The sequence below is a fragment of the Aricia agestis genome, chromosome 18 (assembly GCF_905147365.1).
Source record: "Aricia agestis chromosome 18, ilAriAges1.1, whole genome shotgun sequence".
NCBI lineage: Eukaryota > Metazoa > Arthropoda > Insecta > Lepidoptera > Lycaenidae > Aricia > Aricia agestis.
Genome location: NC_056423.1, coordinates 11,433,005 through 11,459,717, shown reverse-complemented (window position 1 = coordinate 11,459,717; position 26,713 = coordinate 11,433,005). Strand labels below are relative to the sequence as shown.

Genomic DNA, 26,713 nt, shown 5'->3' with positions numbered 1-26,713 from the left:
AAAGCCGAAAGTATGTGAGTTTGTATGTTTGTTACTTCTTTACGCTTAAACGGCTGGACCGATTTTGACAAAATTTTACAAGGAGGTAGCTGACATCCTGGAATAACACATTGGCTACATTTTTAACCGACTTTCAAATTGGAGCAGTATCCTTAGCACAGCCACCAGTAGAAATGCGAAAGTATGGACAAACTGTGGACATTTAAACTAAAGGTGCCGTTCCGATCTTTACGGCGGCCAATCGCGACCGACACAAATTCAATTAAAATGCCGCTTTATGACAGACTATAGTATTATATGTCATAGAGTAGGATATTATTTGAATTTTAAGGACTATAGTCTGTCATAAAGTGGTATTTTACTTGAATTTTTGGGAAAGGAAAAAGATCGGAACACTACCTTAAGTTTATCTCTACAGTTTGTCCATACTTTCGCATTTCTACTGGCGGCCGTGCTAAGAGTGCAGATGTTATGTTCGTTTTCATGTGATTTTTTTTGTTCCACGATTACTCCGATGTTTGTGAGCCGATTTCGACAAAAATTTACAAGCTGCTAGCTGATATCCTGGACTAACAAATGGTTAGCATTTTTAACCGACTTCCGGAGTAGAGGAGGTGTTATTTTTTTTAAATTGATTAATAGGCTTTCGCCCTGTTTCCTGCTTGGGGGGGGGGGCGCTGCCACCCCCCCCCCCCCCCCCCTAACCTAACCTAAACTAAACGTACGGATTTCGAGTGTTATTTGATTGGCTTGGATGGCTTGGTGGTTGAGAATAACTCAACCACAAAACTGGAAAAGAAATAAAGTAAAGATGAGCCGTATTATTGGGCAAGAGTATGTAAATCGATCAGGCAAAATAATTGCTAAAAAATGTGTAAGAAACACTGATTGTAGCAAATGCCGGTAAGATTTAGTACAGTGTTATTTTTTTATAAAATAGGTACTTAGCATCTATATTATATTTATTTATGTTAAAATTATTTTATTATTTTAGATACAAATGCAACGAAAACTTTAATGAAGACTTAAGAAAAAAAATATTTGATGAATATTATGCTTTGAGTGATGTCACCAAACAAAAACAATATTTATCATCATTAATTACAATTGGTGATGTTGTTAGACGGAGACAAAATACTAAAAATCCTAAGCAACTGCCGAAACAATATCATTTGAGGACACAAGAAGGAGCATTAATAAGAGTTTGTATGAAGTTTTTATGTGATACATTATACTTCGTATCCCTCCCGAAGATGATTACAGATTTACAAGCAGCAGTACGTAGTATGGTGCTGTCCTCGTCACACCTTCAAAGACATTATACAAAAAAAACTCGCCGAACAGGTCATGTTGCTGTCTCACTCTTACCCCTACCCGATATCGTTATATCTCCTTCATCGACATTACGTTTTTTGGTGCAGTCCGAGTCACACGTAAACTTTATTTTGTTCTTTTGATTACATCGTTTATAATAATTCAAAATGGGCGGAAGGAAAAGATCACGATCGAAGGAGAATGACTACGAAGGTCTCCTTAAAAAAATTAGGAAAATCGAACATAAAGTTAGAAAGAAACGCCGCCTACCCTCAACCTCGTCATCGGAAAGTGAAACATATCGTAATGATATTACGGAAGATTTGGCCGGTAAGCATTCATTTGTTGTTCTAATGCACTCGCGGTGCTTTATTCCTGCTATCTGTTATCTATTAAGCTAATAACTACAACGCGCAGACAGGCCGCGCCGCACGCTGCCATTATAAATGCCACTGCGCCATTTTAAATGCACCGACTTGTAAACGCTAAATACGTAGTAACAAACACGCTAATAATTATTAATACCATAATATTTCTTTTGTTCGCCGTTTCGACGACTTGAATAATGTTCTATTTGCAATTTAATGTTTTCTGTTCCGATCAATGTTCGTAACAGAATATGTAAGTACCTTACTTATACAAATTATACTGTATTGCTCCATGTAAATCATGTTTGAGTGTTTTTTTAGTACTAAAACAGGCCGAGAAACATGTTGCTCCACGTAAACCGTGTCTGAGCGTAACATAATACTTATTTAGAAACCAGCTGCTCCACGTAAACCGTGTCTGAGCGTAACATAATACTTATTTAGAAACCAGCTGCTCCACGTAAACCGTGTCTGAGCGTAACATAATACTTATTTAGAAACCAGCTGCTCCACGTAAACCGTGTCTGAGCGTAACATAATACTTATTTAGAAACCAGCTGGTCCACGTAAACCGTGTCTGAGCGTAACATAATACTTATTTAGAAACCAGCTGCTCCACGTAAACCGTGTCTGAGCGCATCTCCATGTAAATCATGTTTGAGCGGTGTTTTTTCTTGATCTTTAAGACTAGTTAGCTCCACGTAAACTGTGTTGAGCGTAGAAACATAACCAAAAAATTAGTATACAATAACTACGTTACTTGTATTACTATTATATTATTAGTAGAAACACGTAGAAACTGTGCAATTAGCGTATATACATATACTGTGCTTACAGCCCTATAAAATGCACTTTTAGTGGACTTCATGTTCATAATATGCAACTTGCTTCAGCGTACGATTTATAATATATTTTTATTTGCATTCTGTTTTAGTTGAAATGCCTTTACAAGAGGAATCATGCGAGGCCGACGATATAGAAGGAAACATTGATGCAAATATTACTGACACGGAGAACCTTGACCTAGAACAAGATATTTTGGAAATATTAGGAGAAGATCCAACATCAGTAAAATCCTTTGGAGATGACTTACACAAGGATATTGCTCCTAGGTGGAAGCATATTTTATTAAATGGCCTCTCTAAAGAGAATAGGTCTGAATTATTAAAAACATATTTGGTACCAGAAAATTGTACATATTTAAAAGCGCCTAAACTTAATCTTGAAATAAAGGCTGCGCTTACGGAGATGAATAACAAAAAAGATATGTACAGCCAAAGTAAGCAAAATCAGTTAGGCAGTGGCCTAGCAGCGCTGGGAAAAGCCCTAAATTTAGTACTTAGTAAAACAGCTGATGTCAATGGATTGATAAAGCCATTGAGTGATGCAGCTAAAATGTTCTGCGATTATTACTTCAAAGAGTCGCAATCGAGACGGTTCGCTGCCATGAATACCTTGAATAAACAAACAAAAGATGTGATAAAGAATACTAAAATTGATGATTTTTTGTTTGGGTGTGAATTGGCTGAACAACTAAAATCCTCAAAAGCAATTTCAAAATCAGGCATTGAAATGCGTTCCCAAGTTACGACGGCTCGTCCTGCAGCCAGAATTTCAAGCACGCCTCAGGCAGGTCCGTCTACCGCAGCCCGGCGTGGGGCTTTAAACGGGAGGGGAGCGCCGCGGGCGGCCGCCGAGCCGCGAGCGCCCCAGACCACCTGGAGACAGCACTCGGCGCGCGACCAGAGCTCCAAGAAGCCCAAAAACCTGCCGCGGTATCGCTCGAAGAGACGTTGACGTCAGAACCCGAGGTAAATACTATTGTCGCTGGCAGGCTACAATATTTTTATAACCAATGGTGTACGATAACAGACGACCCTATTATATTGTCGTGGATTAGAGGTTATCAAATTCCTTTTAAAGAGGAACCTATACAGGATTTTCTACCGAGAAATAAGTCTTATTCTTTATTAGGAGTAGAAAAAATTCAGGAATGTTTAAATAAGCTTCTTGATTCAGGTTATGTTTCTCCTTGCAGTCCTTGTGAAGGCCAGTATTTATCACCTATATTTACAATTCCTAAACCTAATGGGGATAATCGTTTTATTTTAAACTTGAAAAGCTTAAATAAATTTATCGATGTAGAACATTTTAAAATGGAGGATTACCGTACAGCAATCAAACTATTAAATAATGATTACTATATGGCAACCCTAGATTTAAAAGACGCTTACTTTTTAATTCCTGTAAATATTGAAGACCGTAAAAAATTACGCTTTCAATGGAACTCGCAAATTTTTGAATTTAATGTCCTTCCATTTGGTTTATGCACTGCGCCCTTTATGTTTACAAAATTATTAAAACCTGTATTGCAATATTTACGTTCTGTCGGCCATCTATCAGTTAATTATCTTGATGACTTCTTATGTATAGGCGCCACATACGAAGAATGTGTAAAAAATATCGCTGCAACCAGGGAAATGTTACAATACTTAGGTTTCCTAATTAACTGGGAGAAAAGTCAAATTAAGCCTAAAAAAGTTTGTAAATTTCTTGGATATATTTTTGATACTACAAATATGATAATTAGTTTGCCTGGAGAGAAGAAAAAACGAATTATTGAAGCTACCAATCATTTTTAGGGTTCCGTACCTCAAAAGGAAAAAACGGAACCCTTATAGGATCACTTTGTTGTCCGTCTGTCCGTCCGGCCGTCTGTCAAGACCCTTTTTCTCAGGAACGCGTGGAGGTATGAAGCTGAAATTTATATCAATTACTCAGGTCTACTGTCCCTTGAAGCTGTGAAAAAATCAAACTTCTAAGCCAACGCAATCAAAAGATACAGCCGTTTATGCCGCAAATTTTCGACACTTGCAAGGGAATCAAAACCTACAGGGTGCTTCCCGTGAACTCAGAATCTTGAAATTTGGTACGAAGCAACGTCTTATAGCATAGATAAAGGAAAAATTACGAAAACCATAAATTTTTAGTTACATCACATAATATATTTTTTTTTAATAATTTTAAACTTACTACCCATTTCCTCATAAACGCGTAGAGGTATTAAATTGAAATTCATACCAAATACTCAGGTCTATAATACCTTTAAGCTGTAACAAAATCAAACTTCTATGTCAACGCAATCAAAAGAAACAGCAATTTAAGCTGCATATTTTGAAACTCGCAAGTACTCGCAAGGGAATCAAAACCTAAAGGGTACTTCCAGTCGACCTAGAATCTTGAAATTTGGCATGAAGCAACGTTTTATAGCACACATAAAGGAAAAATTCCGAAAACCTTAAATTTTTAGTTACATTACAAAATATATATTTTTTAATAAATATAAACTTATTACTTTTTTCCTCATGAACGCGTAGAGCTATCAAGTTGAAATTCATATCAAATACTTAGATCTAATTGCCTTTAACCCGTGAAAAAAAAAAAATTCTAAGTCAACGCAAAAACGCAAAACGCAAAAGTACAACCATTGATACCGCATATTTTGAAACTCGCAACTACACGCAAGGGAATTAAAACCTAAAGACCACTTCCCGTTGACATAGAATCTCGAAATTTGGTAAGAAGCAATAGCTTACAGCACAGGTAACAGAAAAATTCCGAAAAGCTTAAAATTTTAAGTAGTTATACCACCAAAAAAATTGTGATTGTAAACATAATTGTAGTTACAGCAATGACCGCGAGTTATTATACTATGTATGGGGAGGGCAACATTTTTCAAACGGCAAAGACGACCTCACTCATCGTCATTCAATCCCGATGTTTTGGTGAATGTAGCTGTATAATCTAAATGCGTCCTAACTGCTTAAAGTGTTATACTTATAATTAAATTCAATGACATTATTATATTTCTTATTGTTGGTTATTATCAGACAGCTTGCTTGTATTGTTTCTACTGGCGAAGTTTGATGGGACGCTGGTGGCACGGGAGGCACGCGGGGCGCGGGGCGGGGCATGAACGCGCTCGCACTGGCCCGCGGGCGCGGGGGCAGGCGACTGGCCAAGAGAAGGGGTATAGTCCAGTGATGCCATGTCTACCAACTTTTCGGTAGATCTACCAATTTTCACTTCAATCTACCTATCTACCACCCGATACCTAAAATCTACCTATTTTTGACATTTCACCACATTGAAATAATTAAATGTTGCGTGAGTCATGCGACGATACGTCATACGTCCAGACTCAAGACCATAAACAAAAAAACAAAAGACAGCAACTGCTGGCCGTTCGCGCCATATCGTATAGTCCTTTTCACGAAAAGAGTCCCCCGGATTTTTGATGAACTAAAATGACATGGCAGTCTACGTAATGAGTGGGAAAGAGATAGAAAGCCTATTTGTATGACAAGCGCAGCCGCTCCCAGGGGACTTTTTTCGTAAAATGGACTTTCGCGCCCATTATCATCTGTCATTGTCAATAATAAACTTTGTTGGTTTGTTGCGGTATTAATGGTAAATCTGCTCCTATATTAGGTTCTTGACTTGTTGTGTTGTTAAAACTAAATAACGGTGCTGATTGCTGTATTTTCGGTGTTGCGTACATTTATTTGTACAATGGATGCTGACAGCAGCGAAAGCGAAGTACAGAGTTCCAGGTTAGGAACTCCGCCACGAAAAGCTATAAAAAGGCACTATGAACAAAAGTATTCCAAATTATGGGAGAAAGACAAGGAATTTGCTAGTTGGCTTCAAGAAAGTACCAAGGGAGAAGAATATTTTTATTGTAAATCATGTAGGTGTGATCTTAAGTGTGCTGGTGGAAGATTTATTCTAAATAAACATGCAAATAGTTTAAAGCATGTAGCATGTGTAAAAGGTGACCTATTCGGTGGATTTATGCTCAGTTTAATATAGAATAATAAAAATTTTGCTAATAATATTACTAAAAATTTATCATTGATTGCCTATGATTGTGCATGTTTTATCTATTTTTTAAATATACTTATAAAAGATTAATCTTTTAAAAAAGTAACTGCTTATTTTCAGGTTTGGCAAGTCAACTATCAATCACCCAGTTTGGGCAAACTCACTCAAAAAAGTCATTAGAGGATAAAATCAAATTTGGAGAAATAAGAATGGCTTGTTTTTTGGCAAAAAATAATTTGCCTTTTAACATTGCTGGTTAGTATGCTTGTGACTTGGTCTACAAATTCATTATTTAATAAATGTAGACTATGTTTTGTTGTATTTGATTCACAAAAAATAATTTTAAGACATTAAATACTATAGGTATTCAAATAATATTATTTTTCAGGTGACTTAAAGAAACTTATTGTAAATGTTTGCTCAGATTGTGAAATAGCCAAAGAAATTACATTCGAAAAAACTAAGGCACAAGCCATTGTCACCAATGTTACAGGAAAATTATCTCACACCAAATTAGTTCAAACTTTACAAACTGAAAAATTTTCTTTGATTGTTGATGAAAGCACAGACAAATCAACAACAAAACATTTGGCACTCATTACCAGAACAGCAGTAGATTTCAATGTAGAAGACCAGTTTTTATGTTTAATACCAGTTATAGACGGTACTGCCACAGCATTACACAATGCATGCAAAGAATATTTTGATAAAGAAAATATTCCTTACAGAGAGAACATGATTGGGTTTGCAGCAGATGGTGCAAATACTATGTTTGGTTCACACCATTCATTGTCCACTCTATTTGCAAATGAGATCCCTCATTTATTTATGATGAAGTGCATTTGCCACTCATTTCATTTATGTGCTTCTTATGCCTGCAAAACTCTTCCGAGAGGTGTAGAGGATTTTGCAAGAGATGTATACAGTTATATCCAAAATAGCCCAAAACGTCTGGGTGACTATCAACAATTCCAGTCTTTTCTGGATATAAAACCCCACAAACTTCTACATCCTGCTCAAACAAGATGGCTGTCTCTACTTCCTGTGGTCAAACGGCTTTTAGAACAGCTTCCAGCTTTAAAGTTATACTTCCAAAATGCTGTTTTGAATGACAGACTACTTGCAGCTCAGTCCATCCATGTGAAGTCCATGGATCCTTCAACAGAGTTATATTTGAACTTTTTGGATTATGTGTTGCCCTATTTCCATGATATTAATAAAGAAATGCAATCAGAAAGTCCTAAACTTTATTTGTTATATGAACGGATTTTTACAATATACAAAACTATCTTGGAATGTTTTATTAAACCAGAATTACTGCAGCTGACTGAAGGTGAAAAACACAGTAGCAAGGATCTTAACTTGGATTTAGAGAACAAAATTTTGAATTTAGAATATGAAAATAAGCATAACCATGTACCAATTGAAGAAATATATCTTGGTGGCAATGTTATTTCCCTGTTATTAAATCAAGACTTTGTGGCTAGAATTAATGAAATGGAAATAGTACAGTTTAAAGAAAAATGCATTCTATTTTATATGGAGAGTATAAAACAAATAAAACAGCGTTTTTGTTTTAATGAAAAGCAAAGATTAAAATGTCTCAAATTTATGAACCCTAAGCATATCATTGAAAAACATGCAGTCACAACTATTGCTCATGCAGGGGTTCAGTTTCCAGGCAAGTTAAACAATGAATTATTGATGTTGTTTACCCTAGAATACTTTTTTTATTTACATTACATTTTTATTTTCAGGACTATGCCCAGAAAATATTACCGTATTGGACCGAGAGTGGAGATTATTACGAAACATGCCATTTAATTTCACAGAAAAAAATGTGGATCCTACACCTGAAGAATTTTGGAAGCATGTTTCATCCATTAAAAAAGGAGACCAGTCTCCAATGTTTCCCTTGCTATGCGAATTCATATTAATAAAAATTACTCGCACTTCCACATAGTAGCGCCAATGTAGAGAGATTGTTTTCTGCAATTAATAATATGAAAACCTGCCAGAGAAACCGAATTTGCACGGAGACTCTAGAGGGATTGTTGCGTACTAAAAGATTCATAGCAACGGACGGGCAGCCTAGCGCTGAACATTTAAAATTGCTCAATAAAAATATGTATAATTTTAAAAAATAAACATTTAAAGAACAGTTTATGCATTTTTTTCCTAAAAAATCTTTTAAATTGAGGTGGTAGATCTACCAATTTTGCATTTTAAATTCTACCAACTTCTACCAACTTTTGGCGCATGATCTACTAATTTTCTAAAATTCGGGTTGGCAACACTGGTATCGTCACACAGCGAGCGGCAGCCGTGCGCCATTCGCACGAGCGCCCGCATGCTGTTCGCACGCGTTCCGAAATAAGTAAAATTTGCGACAATTTCTCGTCGATTTTGTTTGTTTCTGCTTTGTTTTCCAATTGCAAAACTTTGTAAAGATATAATTATGGCTACAGTTGCATTAATCGTCAACGAAAATACTATTTTACATAGTATAATACCTATGCCTCCCGATGGAAGTTGTTTATTTCATGCAATAGCGTTTTCTATTTACAATTCCACTAATTTTGATCAAACACAATTACTAAGAACTACAATAGTTAATTATATTTATGACAACTGGAACGAGTTTAATTTGTATACAAGCAATGCCCGGGGAGATCCTTTCTCTTCACGACAAGAGTACAAAGCTACGATGCTCCAATCCTCCAGTTATGGCGGTACTGCTGAGGTGAAGGCAGCAGGATTTTTGTATCCAGCGAGGTTCGAAGTGTATGAACGTAATGCGGGTATTCTGAGGGGTGTGTTTGGCAGAGAAGGATATGCAATAAAGCGTTTACTTTTTTCGGGTAATTTATCATCGGGTCATTATGATTTTTGTTCGCCAATCGGGTCCGAAGAATTACTAAATAATACATACGATAATACGCAGGAAATTTTGGTAAATAAAACGCAAGATTCAAAGGTTGGTCGTCCAAGACGTAATAAAGGTGGTCGTCCAAAAAAGTCTAAAAAAACCCGCTCAGAACAAGTACTTGAAGCTAAACAGAAATACAAGCAAACTCATCCTAAAATTAATAGGCCAGCTGTGGCATATCGTACGGCGACGGACCTCGAGGAATCTCAAGGTCAGCATCTTCAGGTCAATACCGAACTCGTAATCCCTGATACCTCAGTATACTCCATAACCTATACACCTAAGTCACCTACGCCAATATCCATGACGTATACTCCTAAACACTCTGCGTCTTTAGTAGCTGATAAGTCTGGTGATACACTTTCTCAAAAAATTCTATCTATTCCTCGGAAACGAAAATCGTCAGAAGACCTTAAAAAATATAATAAAGAGAAAAAACGTGAATCGAGAAATAAAGAAGACGTTAAAATTAAGGAGAGAATAAGAAACAGACTGTCAAAGAGATTACAAAGGTCACAGGAATCTACACGGAAACGTGATAATGTACGTGCTCGTAACATGCTAGCTCATGGTGTGTTACGCGAGGACCCTGTATACAGAGAAAATGAACAAGCTCGTAACACGGCTGCTCATCGTGTGTTACGAGAGAACCCTGTATACAAAGAAAATGAACAAGTTCGTAACACGACTGCTCATCGTGTGTTACGAGAGGACCCTGTATACAGAGAAAATGAACAAGCTCGTGACACGACTGCTCATCGTGTGTTACGAGAGGATCCTGTATACAGAGATGAAGAGCAAAGTCATAACACAATTGAACATTGATACAATGAGTTTAGCTTATTTTGCTGCGTATTATACTTTTTCAACTAAAATCTCACGTACACATGAAGGTGAAAACACTGACCATGAGTGTATAGGAAATTGGATTGAGTTGTTAAATAACGATGGATACGTGCGAAAAAGAAGGAAACCCAGGGTCATACGTTTCCGAAGATATAATAGAGATAGATAGAGATAGATAGATCAAGATCCCGACAATTTCTACAGGGAGCAGCTAATGTTATACACAAACTGGAGGGATGAAATTAGTGAATTAGTCAATGACGTTATAAACCTCGAACAGAAATTTATTGAACTTAGTGATGAAATCCGTTCAGAAAGTCTTCAATTTAATCGCTTGGGGGCCAGATGAGTTTGAGGCATTGTTGGATGCAATTCGTAATGTAGATAAAGATGAAGAGGATGAGGATAGTGCAGTGAAAGAAAAAGCTCGTCCTTTAGATGATTATGAATTAGAGACACAAGAAGGTGATCCAGATCATTGTCTACAGTTACATGGAAATCAATCAGATTTAGTAGGAGGAGCGATTGCCCAACCAGCAGTTTTGTGTGAAGATGATGTATTGCGTTTAGTTAGAATATTTAATTGTGATCAAAGACATTTTGTTTTACATGTAGGACATATTTTCACTCAAGAATCACCACCACCTTTTTATTATTTTGTTAGTGGTGGAGCCGGCGTGGGCAAAAGTTTGTTAATTAAGGGTTTGTATCAATATTTAATGCTTATGTTCAATAGAGTTCCGGGTATAAATCCTGATGATGCTAGAATTTTACTTTGTGCATACACGGGAAAAGCTGCTTTTGGAATCGGTGGTCAAACTGTTCACAGTACGTTTGGACTTCCAGTATCCCAATGTGGTCAAACAATGCCCGAATTATCAGCAAGCATCGCGAACACCTTAGCATGCAAACTTGCAAAAGTAAGATTAATTATTTTGGATGAAATATCTATGTTAGGTAGTAGAACTCTGAACCAAATTAGTAGGAGATTGCAGCAAATATTTCACACAGATACGCCATTTGCTGGTATGTCTATTATAAGCGTCGGGGACTTCAATCAGTTACCACCGGTAGGAGACAACTGGGTTTTTCAGCCAAACAGTAGTCGAAATCCATTGGCACCCCTTGCTGGTGCTCCGTTGTGGGAACCATTCCGTCTCTTTATGATGACTGAAATAATGCGGCAAAGAGATGATCTGGCATTCGCAATAGCCTTAAACAATATGGCTGTCGGTCGGATGACTTCTATGGATATAGAGTTAATTAATTCTAGATGTTACAGTATTAATACTTTACCTATTGAGGCACATGGAGTGATACACTTATTTGCGACCAACAATGAAGTCGACAAATACAATAATCAAGTATTGTCTCGAATGAACACTGAAGGGTACTCGGTTAAAGCACTTGATGTGGTTTCTGGAGCACCAAATCCGCAAGCTGCTAGAAAAGCCTTGCAATCTGTAAATACTCTACCTACAATGCAGACCTACGGTCTTCCTAAGAATTTGTTTTTACGAGTAGGTGCACGTTATATGGTAACTGTGAATATTGACACTACAGATGGCCTTGTGAATGGTACTACCGGAATATTGAAGGCTATAGATTACGGTCGACACAAGAAGACAAGTGAAAAGCGGCCTTTACGTATTTGGGTTCTGTTCGATAAAAGTACGGGAATAGCTACAAGAAGTAAATGTCAAGTAACTTCTCGAAAACATCGTCAATATCTCAATTCGAATTGGACGCCATTAGATGCCGTCACTTATACTGTGAAAAGGTGGAAATCTTCAAATATTGTAATGCACGCTGCATCCAAGTTTCCAATAATACCAGCAGAAGGTATTACAATTCACAAGTCGCAAGGTGCCACCTTAGAAAAAGTTGTGGTCCATATTTCTAAAAATGTAAAAAGATCGATGCTGTATGTAGCTTGTTCTAGAGCAATGTCATCGTTTGGACTGTTTTTAGTCGTGAATTCAGGTACATTTAAACCTCCCTCTGAAATATCAGAATCGAGTGCTGTAAGTATAGAAATGAAAAGACTAGAACAAAACAAATTGGTACCATATTTTAAATTTTTGCAAACACCTGAAGATAATGCAGTTCAAATTGTATTTCATAACGTGCAATCATTGCGCAAACATTTTTCAGACGTCATCATAGATCCTATTATTCATTCCTCCCATGCAGCATTGTTTGTTGAAACCTGGGGATGTCGTAGAGACACTTTTGAACTTGATGGTTTTTATGAGGTGTGCAGAGTAGATGGTCCAGCTGTATCTAATGCAAATCCAGGTTGGGGATCTATCGCGTATGTACGTCGCAATCTTAAGGATGCCGTGACAGATGGATCATGTAAAAGATATTATTTAAATAACCCAGGCGCTGCAAACGGCCATTGTGAATGCTTGCATTTTGAAATGTTTAATATCAGAGTGATAACTGTATATAGGTCACCACAATGTCAAATTAATGTTGCAATAGAATGTATAAATACAACAATATTCGGCAGCAACCTCAATATGTACACTTCATCTTCTCGTCTGATTGTTGTGGGAGACTTCAATATAGATTTTAGAATGAATCCCCAAAATGGAATTTCCACATATTTTTCATCCATAAACATGTTTCCGTTAATAAACAGTAGCACTACACGAAGTTGTACAACTATTGATAACGTTTTTTCGAACTTCAATGTTCAATGTGGTACTATTCATAACTTTTTCAGTCACCATTTACAGGTCTGGTTCAAATTTAATACTTAATTAATATTTTTGAACCAGATTTCTAAATAGTGACTAAAAAACTTAGTAAATAAATAACTTTAATAAAAGAACTTTCGCAAGTCTGCTGCAAGGCTAGTATAAGTGTTTCAGTTATATTATAGATAAATGATATGTGTTAATATAAAATAAAGGATTACTTAAACGATAAAGAGATCTTTGTCTTAAATTTATGCTCCTCCATCTTTCCCCATTGTAATGTTATGAATTTCATTTTGCAATAAAAATACCATAGTTATGACTCGATTGTCGTAATGAACGAACTTTGTAAACCTTGCAGGTTTGTACGGAACCCTCGGTGCGCGAGTCCGACTCGCACTTGGCCGGTTTTTTTTAACTATAAAAAGATGTACTATTAGACAACTTGCAGAGTTCATTGGCTTGCTTACGTCAGCGTGTCCTGCTGTTCGTTATGGTTGGATTTATACTAAACTTTTTGAACGAGAAAAGTTTTTAGCATTAGATTACACAGAAAATTATAACAAACAAATGAGTTTAAAAGGTTATCTCGCCCCATATTTTAGATGGTGGAGAGATAATATTAATAGTAGTTTTTCACCTATTCAAAACAACGACTATGTCTTAGAAATCTATAGCGACGCTTCTAGTACAGGCTGGGGAGTCGCTTGTAAAAATGAAACTGCGGCTGGCAATTGGAATGCATCAGATCTTTTACGACACATTAACTTTTTGGAGCTGAAAGCAGCTTTTTACGGGTTAAAAATATTTGCCTCTCATTTAAAAGATTGCGATATTCTTCTCCGGATCGATAACAACACAGCCATAGCCTTCATTAATAAAATGGGAGGCATACAATACGTTCACCTAAATGAACTTGCACGAGAAATTTGGCAGTGGTGCGAAGCTCGTAATATTTTTATATTCGCGTCTTACATAAAATCCGCAGATAATGTTGAAGCAGATCGTGCATCGCGTAAATTGTCTATAGACACCGAGTGGGAACTTACAGACTACGCATTTACTGCGATTACAAATAAATTTGGTATCCCACATTTTGATCTCTTCGCGAGCATACAAAATCATAAATGTGAGAGGTATGCTTCGTGGAAGATTGATCCTGAATCTGAAATTATAGATGCTTTTACTTTTAGTTGGTGTAAAATTTATTTTTATGCTTTTCCTCCCTTTTGCCTTATTACAAAAGTATTACGTAAAATAATAAGAGACAAAGCCGAGGGCATAGTAGTGATACCGTACTGGCCGGCCCAACCATGGTATCCTTTGTATCGTAGACTCCTCGTATCGGAAGAATTGTATTTTCAACCTAAACGAAACCTTTTGTACTCTCCTTTCAGAGAAGTCCATCCACTTCACAAGAGCATTACCCTGGTGGCAGCGATCTTATCAGGCAGTCGATGATGAAAAGTGGAGTACCAGGTCAATCTTTGGATTTACTTATGGCTTCACTTGCTGAAAAAACAATTAAGCAGTACAGTTCTTCATTAAAAGCCTGGTGGGTATTTTGCCAACAGAATAATTATAATTTCTGGGAAGCTAATATTTCTGAAGTGTTAATTTTTTTGACCGAAAGGTATAACGCGGGCGCTAGTTATAGTGTACTTAATACCACCAGATCAGCTCTCTGTTTAATTTTAGGTAGTACAGTGATGTCTCATGATTATATTAATAGACTATTAAAAGGATCGTTTAGACTAAATCCTCCCACGCCTAAATATGATTCGACATGGGACCCCAGTATTGTATTAAATTATTTAAGTAACTATTATCCTTATAATAATATAAATTTAAGTGATTTGTCTTATAAAACTGTTACTTTAATCGCGATTGCATCTGCTCAGAGAATGCAAACTTTGAGCCTTATAAAAATTAATAATATTTTGTTAAATAGCGATGTTATAATTATTAAAATAAGTGAATTAATAAAAACGTCCAGACCCGGTTCCTATCAACCCCTGATTAGGTTGCCTTATATAAACGAAAACCCAAAAATTTTGCATTAAAGGTATATTTAGAAAAAACCCGCAATCTCCGTAATAATGAATCGGACGCTCTTTTCATAAGCTTTCGAAAGCCGCATAAAAAAGTAGGGTCACAGACATTGTCACATTGGGTGAAAAACACACTCCAGAAAAGTGGAGTAGATGTGACAATGTTCGGCGCGCACAGCACGCGGCACGCGGCTACGTCTGCCGCGCGCCGTGCTGGTGTCAGCCTGCAGGCGGTGCGTAGGGCCGCGGGTTGGACGGAAAATTCTAATGTCTTTACCAAATATTATAATAGAGAAATTACTGTATCCTCTGGAAATGATTTTGCAAATTCTTTATTTTCTTAAAGGTTTAATAAGTACTTTTTGTTATGTTTTTGTTAAGGTACTAATAAGTACTTTTTTGTTAATATTGCCATATATTTATTAAAACCTTTACATAAAAATAGAAAAAAGGTGTTTTTTCTTTTTTCACTTGAGTTGCAATCCAAATTTTCTATCTCTCAACATCTGCTTGTAAATCTGTAATCATCTTCGGGAGGGATACGAAGTATAATTAAGAATTAAACGAACTTACCTGGTGAAGTTCGATTCTAATTATACGAGTATCACGAACCGAAGATGATTACATACTCCCCACCCAACCCTACAAGATACATTTCCCGAAATAATTAGAAAATTTGGATTTCAAACAGCTCTAAAATAATGTCGATGAAGGAGATATAACGATATCGGGTAGGGGTAAGAGTGAGACAGCAACATGACCTAATCGGCGAGTTTTTTTTTTGTATAATGTCTTTGAAGGTGTGACGAGGACAGCACCATACTACGTACTGCTGCTTGTAAATCTGTAATCATCTTCGGTTCGTGATACTCGTATAATTAGAATCGAACTTCACCAGGTAAGTTCGTTTAATTCTTAATTATCAATTAGTCACCGGATAGTAGATAGTTACATACTTTGATAGTGTCAAGTACTGGCAATTATTCAAGTCATGACAAGAGAGCTGGCACGAAACCAGTCAATGCTACATCTGCGACTAGCATTGCCGTTTTTAAATCTCACATTGACTCATTCCCATGGATGGAATCCCACTACTGCAGGCGTCACAGTAAGAAATTATATTTGGCCTCTGATTTAAATATTAGCATTACGTATCGTTTGTATAAAGAACAACTGAAGGAAGTGCAACCGTTGTCCTATTATGTTTATATAAGGATATTTTTCATTCATATGATCCAGCATTAAGTTTTTATCAACCAAAAAAGGATCAATGTATAAAATGTAATGCATATAATGCCTCATCAAATAAAGATTCCTTGAAAGATGAGTGGACAGCACGTAAAGTCAGAGAAAATGCATCAATGAAAATGAAACAAAGTGACAAAATTAAGTCAGAAGAAAATCATGGTAAGACATTCAGATCAGTTTCGTTTGACTTGCAAAGCATATTGACTCTCCCATTTGCAGGTGACTCTGCTTTTTATTGCAAGAGAAAATTGAATGCATATAATTTCACAATATATTGTTACGTGCTAGGGTTCGAAGGATTTGGAGAGAAAGACCTGCTGACTCTCTTGAAGACTTTATTCACTAAGGCTAGGTCACACAAGCACACACTAGGTCACAACACTTAGCACTAAGTCCAAACACTAATCACTAGGTCTAATCACTAAGCACTATCACTGTCCTAGGTCGTAGCCAAGTCGCAGGTTTCACTGGTTCACTCACTTGTTGTCACTCTGAAGTCGCTTTGATGATCGCTCGAACCGAACTGAACTCGCCAGGCCTGCCTGCGGCTTTTTATATGGCGAGACGAATTCCAGAAAGTTCCCGATTCACGTAAACAAGTAAACAACCGTGGGAACTTTCTAGGAGGCTCGAGCATGTACCACAATAAAACTGCCGTCCTTACGATAAGTGCAGTAAGTTGAATTTTTTGGCAAATTTAATTTAGACCTTATGGACTCAGTCATAAGGTCTAAATTAGAACAAATAAACGGTAAACACGTTAACAAACATTGGACCTTTCTAGAAGGCTCGAGTATGTACTTGCGCACCTCATGCCATCTAGTATTGAGTAGGAGATTTATGTTGCCTGTGCTCCCTCGGTAAGTTTCGCTGGTTTGTCACTAGATGGCACCACGTGTCCGTATACCATGTGCCGTAACAATATGAAAACCATTCCAGAGATGGTTACTGCTACATATGGGATGAGTGTAATGCTCAGAAAGGCAGCAATGAAATAGCTACCTGTGTTTTTAAATATTTGCAGTCATTGCCTGACACTGTAACTCATGTTTCTTCTTTCTCTGACACATGTGAAGGCCAAAATAGAAATAAACATATCTGTGCTGCAATGTTATATGCTGTGATTAATATTAGCCACCTGGAGATAATAGATCTTAAGTACATGGAATCTGGGCATTCTTACTTGGAGGCAAATGCTATGCATGCCACAATTTAAAGGGCTAGAAAACACAAAAAAATTTATACCACACGGGAATGGGCCTTGCTGATTTCTGCTGCTAGAATAAATCCTAAGCCATACATTGTAAATATTTTGACTAACAGTGACTTTTACGATTTAAAATTATTGACCAAGCAAGTAGTTCAAAATACTACAAAAAATACTGACAAAGACACAGTGAACTGGCTGAAAATTAAATGGCTGCGATTTACCAAACTTAAGCCCAATGTTATTATGTACAAGTATGACCTCGATGAAGAAAACTTTATGGAAATTAATATTAACAAAAAAGGAATGCTAAGGTATGAAGGTTTTTTTTTAGTGTTTTACCTTCCCTACTAATATATGATTTGCTAAGTAAATTGTTCTCTCTTGTTTTAGAAACATCTTAATGGCGCCAAATTAGACCAGCTTGGCGAGACTGGCTTCCCTTCCTCGTAGGTCTCCATTAAAAGCGTTTGTGGGCTCCATCAAAAAAGTACTTCATCGTGAAAGAATGATCAAGGATAAAAACACCCTTTCTCGGATCAAGGCTTCGTCACAAACAAATCGGCAGGCTTTAGCAATGGAGGCTTTTTTGAGGGAACCATCTACACAAACACCGGCAAATAAAAACAAAAGATATAGGGCCGATCTCGGGCAAGTGCTCCCGCCAAAACTCAGACTGGCCCAGAACCCCGAAGATCATATAATAAATGCCTTCCTCGAGTTCCAGGCGATAATAAGAGCAAATAAGACCATAAAGCTCTTGACCTGCAATAAGATCATGCAGGCCTATCAGCGGAAAAATCAAAAGCTGTTAGAAGTGAGACTCGAGGATGCAAAAGCTGCCATATACGACAATGTCACCTCCACAATAATTGCCGGGGCGATGACAGGGCAGTATATGGCGGCATTAAGTGCCGACTGCGGATTCGTGGTTCTGGACGAGGATGAGACAAAACGCACGGGAACACTCAAATTTATCACAAAATCTGAGGATCCAATAGTGGTAATAGCGGAATGTACCAGAATAATGCTGGAAGACAGGATACTAGAAATGGCAGTCCTATCTGGGGACCCCGAATCCAGCATGGACTGGGATATATTCGCGAAACCTATCAACTACTCGTGGGTCAATGGGGTTCCTGGATGTGGGATGACAACTTGGATCATTAATAACTTCAATGAGGAAACAGACGTTATAATAACAACGACAATCGAAGCAGCCGAGGATCTAAATCAAAGGCTATCGCTACGAACTGGCAACAAAGTTAAAGATAAAGTTCGTACCATGGCCTCTTTGCTGGTAAATGGGACAAAAGAAACCTACAAAAAGTTGATAGTTGACGAGGCCCTCATGAACCATTTCGGCTCAATCGTCATGGCGAATCAGTTAACAGGCGCCAACGATGTCATCCTCATTGGAGATATTAACCAACTCCCGTTTATAGAGCGTGAAAACCTCTTTAACACGTTGCACGCTTTACGACCCACCGGTGCGCCCAGCTTACTTTTCCATTCGAGCCAAGCCATAATCAGATAATCGGTAATTTTCATCAACTTAAAATTTTAATCCCAATGTTCATAAAATTAAGTAATTCGTATGATAAATCAAAACTAGCGACTTTTAACGTCTAGTTTTTAAGATATTGTAAAAGGCTCACGGGTGAGTCCCGTGGCCTCATGCAAAGGATTTTGTATTTTCCGTTGGCGGGGGGCCGCGGGGTCACCGCACGGCCCACGGCGCCGCACGCTCTCGCGCGACACTTCCGTGCGCTACGTCGAGTAGTGAGGATCGGTTACGCTTTTTTCTTCAAAAATGGATGATTTTGATGATTTTGAACTAACTCAAGAGGAGCTAACGCAGTTAGAAAGCATCGAGATAAATCTTCTCAACCAAAGTTTACAAATAGATTCTGATGATGATGAAGATGAAGTTCAACGAACAAATAGAAGATGCCGCCGAATTATATTGTCAGAGAGCGATGACAGCGACACAGAAGTTGCAAGGATTATTGCTGATACTGTTGGTAAGTCATTTTAAATCTTAAATGAGCTACTGCTCACGGCTTTACTTGCTTTATATTCATTTCACATACATATACATTATACATACCTATCTACAACCGCGTTTGTTTGGTTCTCATGACAATTAATTTAACATATTTACATTCAGTATGAAGTTGTTATTATAACATTGCAGACATGATTTTATTTACCTACTTATCTATACCAATATATAAAATTGAAGTGTCTGTTTGTTAACAGCATTAACAGCTTATTAACAACACTAAATGCATAATATGAAAGTATTCTACATACGGTATTTACTTACATAGTTTATTTTGAATTTTTGTCTTTCTTTGGTCTGATTTATTTATGAAATGGCTGGACCAATTTTGATGAAACTTTATCTATCAGATAGTTGACGTTTTAAGGCTTACAAGCCTGTTATTTAGTAAAAGGGATCTAAGTGTGTTCAACGTATGCATATTTATTCAATTATTACTTGTTTATGAGTAGGTTCACTAGTTACAATACATACGTTAGTTGTATTTTTTGACGTGACAACGTCTTATAAATTGGTTTGCCGGGTGACACTTAAAGAAACTGCGTTACGCTCCGCTCACGTTATGCGCTCACAATGAGAGCGAGTGAGAGGCACGCGTCCCTTCCACTCGGGCATGGTTAGCCCGCCTAAGAGCGAGAGAGACAGACATAAACCACTCAAAGTCGTTGTCACGTAAAACTTTCGCCCGTATACCGACTTTACAGGCAACCAATTTTTTGGTTCAGGTAATACATCGCCATCGACAACCTGGTCAAGACCTAAAGGTAACCAACGCCATATAATACCTTTCACTGAACATCCTGGCCTTTCCACTAACCTATGCTATAGCATGCGCAATAAATATCCAGCTGATTTCTTCCAATTGATGGTGCCTGATAGTCTTTTCCAAGAGATTGCTGACCTTACAAACCAATTCGCAATAAAAAAAATCGCTGTTTCCGAAGAAAGTTCACGCTTTGCAAGGCTTCGGAAATGGGCTCCAACAAATCTAGAGGAAATAAAAAAGTTTTTTGGGCTTATCATCTTTATGGGCATCACAAGGCTTCCTAGATTGGCGGAGTATTGGTCAACAAATATTATTATAGGTCATCCATTTCCACGCTCAGTAATGCCACGAAATCGCTTCGAATTGCTACTACAAATGCGTCATTTCTCTCAAAACGATGAGGCAAATACAGAAGACCGTCTACATCGTATTAGATACCTTTTGCAGGTATTAAATAACCAATTCCAGATGCATTACACACCTGGCGAAGACCTATGTATAGACGAAAGTGTTGTTCCGTTTCGTGGCAGAATTGTCTTCCGACAGTACAATAAACAAAAGTGCCATAAATATGGAATTAAAGAATTTAAGTTGTGCTGTGTGTCGGGATATACTTATAAGATAAGTATTTACGCAGGAAAAAACAACGAAGTCACAAATACCACTCCGTATAATGTTGTAATGGATTTGCTTGGCAATCTTCTTAATAAAGGCCATACTCTTTATACCGATAACTGGTATACCAGCATTAAATTGGCCAGGGCTTTGCTAGATAATGAAACCCATTTGGTGGGAACAACTCGAAAGAATAGGAGGAACCTACCCAAGAAAGTCGTGAGTACTAAACTCAAGAAAGGAGAATTTATTGCCAGGGAGAGTCGAGATGGTATTACTGCCATGAAATGGAGAGACAAAAGGGACGTGTTGGTATTGTCAACCAAACATTCAGATCAATTTGGAATGATAAAAAAACGTCGGGGCACTATGGTCATGAAACCGCAGATCATAATTGATTACAACAAAGCCAAAGGAGCAGTCGACTTATCGGATCAAATGGCAGCATACTCCTCCCCGTTGCGAAAATCTGTAAAGTGGTACAAGAAATTGGCTGTTGATTTATTACTAAATACTGCGATGGTAAATGCTTTGACTCTGTACAAGTCAGTGACTAAAAAACTTACAAATGGTAGACTTCCGGAGATCCATAATGATGAATCTTTGCAAAGCCCAAGAAAATCCTGTGGCTGAGCCTAACCAAAGACCAAAGAGAGAGAAACACTGCTTGGAAAAAAAAGAGGGTTTGGCTAGAAAAGTCAGAAGGACATGTCGCCAATGTTATGCAGATAACGTACCAGTCATGGGTAGCAAACAGGCTAAAACAAAGTCGATAAAGGTCTCCACTTATTGCCAAAGCTGCCCAACTAAACCATTCCTTTGTTTGCCTTGTTTTAACAAGAACCACAAATAATTTTTTTTCGTCGTAAATTTAGAATAAGAGTGTCGTATTTTCATTATGTGTTTTATTTCAATAAATATTTGATTATTATTATATGTTTTATTGTCTTAATTAAATCTAAATAATATTTTCTACCATATCGTTAACAACAACCCTAGCATTCTTACAAAAACCCGGATAAAACTAGTAAGTTTCCATCGGATTTGAAAACCACGCAGTCCGTACCGGCTACTGGGCCTCGCGGCTCACTTCCATACGCGTTTTGTTTCATAGCTGCAGTCTGTGGCTTGTGGGAAGCGTTTACGTTGGACCTGTCTACAGATGGGCAAAGCACCGGGTTTAAACCCGGTGCTTTGGTAAAAACCCAATAAACACCCATAAACTCCCATAATCACCCAAAAAAATAGGTTTTTACGTATTTTTTTGAAAATATGTAAGTAATACCAATAAATTATTTTTATAAATTGTATTGATGAATTCTACAATATTAAATAAAACGTTAACTAATAATATTTCAGGAAATTTTAAAAATCTATATATAATAAAATGAAAGTAATTAATTTTCAGTGTTTTCATGTTGCAGTTGATCAACATGTTGGCCTTTTGCTTCCCGTAGATACTTTAAAATTTCTTCATAACACCTCGTTCGCACACATGGCCGTATATATTTAAATTCTTGAGCCACTAACAGTCCGAAATACTCATTTCTTTTATCCTCTTCTCCATAAATTAAGCATTTAGAACAGTTTGTTTCTTCTTTCAGTAAATTTTCTTTTACTTTATCCTCGTTTTTTTTCTTTGTTGCGACGACGCTGGGTAAATCATCTGGACACTGGGTCTCACTATCGCCAAATATATTTGGAGATCGGCTTCGGCTACGGCTTGGCAGACATTTTTTTCTTTCTACAATTTTAAATTAAATTTATTAGAATAAATGCTTCGAACTCACGCGATCTAAGTACCTTTTGTGTTTATTATACCTTAACTACCTAGGTATAAAAAGAGTACTTACGTAGATTTTCTTTTAATAACTGTTTTATACGAAGATCTTGATCTCTCAAATTAGCATCCATTTTACTTCCAGTGATTATCAACTAAATTAATAATCCACAAAGTATTAAATAACGTTTTTATGAAATATTTAGCACAAAAACAATACCCTTTAAATATCGATCGTCAGTAACTGTGGCTGACTTACCTATATTCTAGCAAGCAGGACTGCCAGATGTGAAGGGGAAATCCCCAATAAATTGTTGCATGTGACTGATGATGTGAGCATGTTCGTTTCATAATAAAAATGTTGCCAGGTAACCAAAAAGTCGTATGTTTTTGTGCGAATTACGATCATAATCTTTACGATCGTACATTAAAAAATAGACAAATAATAGTATGAGTACGATTTAAATCGTATATCTGTCAACCCTGCTAGCAAGACAGCGACAAAATCACGTTGCATAACAATGTAGCCCAAGCTTATATCTTATGAAATATACGGAAGAGATACGGACTTAGAAAAAACAGAAATGTTGTTCTTTGTGGAAGTCATTGATGAAATTCTATGTATTTTAGCCCGCAAACTTTCTTCAAACAAAAACAGCGCCATCTAGTATCGAGTTCTGTAATTATCTCTTTGTTTATGGATTTGAAGTAAGACCGCCACGCATGCAATACATTATGACTGGGGATTCCCCTATTCGTCGACGCTGAATATGAGGCGACGACAATCACTGTCAAACGTGTTCACTATTACTCTGACTCTGATAACGTGACTTCCTGGTAACGTGTTAGGTAGGAAAAGCAGTAAAAAAGTGCATATTAAGGGAGCAGATTTGAAATAATATTTATACTTAACAAGAAATAATTAAAGGTAAGTGGATTTTTGAATGATACAATTATATCATGATCACTTAACAATTTTAACTTAAAATTAGATGTATTATTACAAGCTTTTATTTAGCTTGCGTTATGTAAATAAAAGTATGTAGGTATGTTCGTATGTTGATGCAATTATCCTCAATCCTCAACCGACTGGGATAAAATTTTCCATACACGTTTATTTTGGATGATAGTGCATAGTTAGCTGAGAGTCGTCTTTGGATAATAATGGTGGATAGCCTAAGATGTGTACTAGATATTTATTTTTAACATAATATGCGTAAGTACCTAATCGAATTAAAGAAGTTGCTGAGAAAAATACAGAACAATACGATAATAAACTAGCGTCTGCGTTTAATCCTCCGAGGAGATGTAACTTTACAAAGGTTTTTTGTATTTATTTTAATTTTTTTTTAAAAATTTATTGTAAATAACAAGAAATAATCATTGTAAAAAAATAGGCACTCTATTGTTGAATTTTCGTCAGACCAACTAATCATCGTTCATTTTTTTAGGTTCAATGGGGAGACCTAAAGATTTACGCATATGGGAGCACTACCGTACTTTACCAAACAAGTCTGTTTCTTGCAAGCTTTGTAATAAGGTCTACAAATTCAGTAATGCTGCCAAAATGCTTCAACATCTTATCACTTGTCCAAAATCTCCAGAAACATTAAAAGACTCTATGAAACTTATAAAAGATAGCTCGTCCAAAACCAAAATGTCTGGACTGTCAGAGATAGAGACAAATGATTCTTTTATAAGCCCCTCGTCGTCTGCTAACACTACAATAAATGCTGAGTTTCAAGACACCGATGATCATATAAAAACAGAATTAGCGAGAGCTATATTTGTAACAGGGACGCCACTATCGATGGTGCAACATCCTTTATGGATACAATTTTTCGAAAAATTGCAACCAAAATTTAAAATACCTTCACGTAAAGCTTTAGCGACAAAATACTTAGATAAAATATATAGAGAAATGCGTTTTGAGTTAAATGAGGAACTAAATGCTTGTAGTTACTTACACCTTCAGTGCGATGGCTGGTCTAATTTAAGAAATGAAGGAATAATAAACTTTCTTATATCAAAACCTCAACCTGCATACGTTAAAAGTTTGAATACAGAAAGTAATCCTCACACTAGTGAATACCTTAGCCAAGAAGTTGAAAAAGTAATGAAAGTATATGGAGCAAATAAGTTTCTTGTACTTATTGGCGATAACGCTAGAAATATACAAAAGGCATTCGAATTAACAAAACTCAAATATCCACATGTTGTTCCTCTCGGTTGCTGTGCACATATCCTTAACTTGTTGTGCCAAGATATTGTAAAGATACAAGAAGTAACTGTGTTTATTATGCAAGCCATAAATATAATAAAAACTGTTAAAAGGAGTCAACGATTAAGTTCCTTGTTGATAAAATCAAGGCAGGGTGAAGATTCTACACAAACACTAAAATTGCCTTGTGCTACAAGATGGGGAAGTCATGTTACTTCGTTAAAAAGTTTGAAAGCAAATAAGATAGCTTTGCAAATATTAACAGTTAAAGAAGATGTGGTAATTTCAAGAGATATTAAAGATTTAATTCTAAGTGATGATTTCTGGACGAAGACAGGGGAATGTATAAGTATTTTGGAACCAGTCACTGAAAGCATATTTTACTTAGAGAGCGACCAGAATCGTTTGCATCGCACATACATTACATTTAGAGATGTACAAGCTAAGATACGTTTTGCATTAAATGAGATTTCGACATTGAGCGAAGAAAGCAAACAGCAGATTCTAACATCAGTATCTTCAAGATGCAATATGGCAATGAGGCCAATACATTTTGCAGCATATATTCTAGACCCCAGGACTCTAGGAGTCGAACTTACTCAAGAGGAAGAACTTAAGGGTATGGAGTTTATCTACAATTTAAGCCAACACTTAAGTTTGTCAAATGTAATGGCAGATTTGGCGTGTTATAAAGCTAAAGAAAACTTTTGGGCCAGAGGATTTGTATGGAGCTCATTAGATAGCATTGAGCCCCTAATATGGTGGAAAGGTATTTGTGGTTCCACTGAGTTAAGCAAAGTAGCGATTCGTATTCTATCAGCTCCCTGTACTTCGGCAGCCACTGAGCGTTCCTTTAGTATCCAAGGCTACATACATAATAACAAAAGAAATCGACTTACAACTGAAAGAACTGAAAAAATTTCATTCATTTGTTATAACTGGAATCTTAAACATAAAGCTGAATGCGAGGACATTCAGTTTAATGAAGAAAATACCTTAGAAGCTTTCATTGAGCAAGTAAATGAACATAACAGTTTAGACGAAATAGAGCCTATCGAACCTATACAATTCATCGCTTGTAATAACTCTGAATCTGACAGTGATTGACTGTAGTTTTACATTTTACTTTCATCTCTTTCTTAATAAACTCAAAATCAAATTAAAAGTTTTTTATTCTGTAGGCTGCATAATAATATTGTCTATGTCCAGTATAGTGGACGTCTTGCGGCTGAGATGACGATGATGAAGTACAAAATCATAAACACCCAAAAATTTGGGTCTTTATGGGGTTTAAACCCAATAAACCCAAAACACCCGGTTTTTACCCACCAGACTTTAAACCCACCCAGGTGGATTGCCCATCTCTAGACCTGTCACGCGGCTCACGGGTGACCACCATGGCTCGAACGGTCCGGTATGATAAGGCTCACCGATGAGCCTTGTGGCCTGAATGGAAATACTCGATTTTTCTTAAAGCGTTTAACGTGTTAAACTTAATTACACTCGTCCAAACCTGGTAACCAGCATCACCCAGGAGTTGTCTTGCACACACAGGAGCCCTATGGATGTGGCATACGCCTTAAGCATGGTCTATAATAACATTTATTCATCGAAGGAAATTGTGCGGTCCCTAAAGCTAATGAAGTATACAGGAGCGAAAATACTTAAAACCGATCTAAATACCCTGTATCTTGTCCACACACAAGAGGAGAAA

General features: G+C 36.9%; 2 protein-coding genes across 3 annotated transcripts; both read left to right on the top strand.

The window, feature by feature from the left end:
* Window positions 1–1,234: 1,234 nt before the first annotated feature.
* On the top strand, window positions 1,235–3,479 carry LOC121736234. The gene is made up of 2 exons (XM_042127321.1): window positions 1,235–1,644; window positions 2,617–3,479. Exons 1-2 carry the CDS (start codon window positions 1,482–1,484, stop codon window positions 3,477–3,479), a joined length of 1,026 nt encoding a protein of 341 aa, XP_041983255.1. The 5' UTR covers window positions 1,235–1,481.
* A 20,154-nt stretch (window positions 3,480–23,633) lies between these two features.
* Window positions 23,634–26,360, top strand: LOC121735810. Of its 2 annotated transcripts, none has more exons than XM_042126769.1 (2): window positions 23,634–23,706; window positions 24,230–26,360. In XM_042126769.1, exon 2 carries the CDS (start codon window positions 24,235–24,237, stop codon window positions 26,104–26,106), a length of 1,872 nt encoding a protein of 623 aa, XP_041982703.1. In that variant the 5' UTR covers window positions 23,634–23,706; window positions 24,230–24,234; the 3' UTR covers window positions 26,107–26,360. The 2 variants fall into 2 exon arrangements, with proteins under 2 accessions (XP_041982703.1, XP_041982704.1); XM_042126770.1 differs by lacking the exon at window positions 23,634–23,706 and having other exon boundaries at window positions 24,163–25,618; window positions 26,209–26,360.
* Window positions 26,361–26,713: the final 353 nt, after the last annotated feature.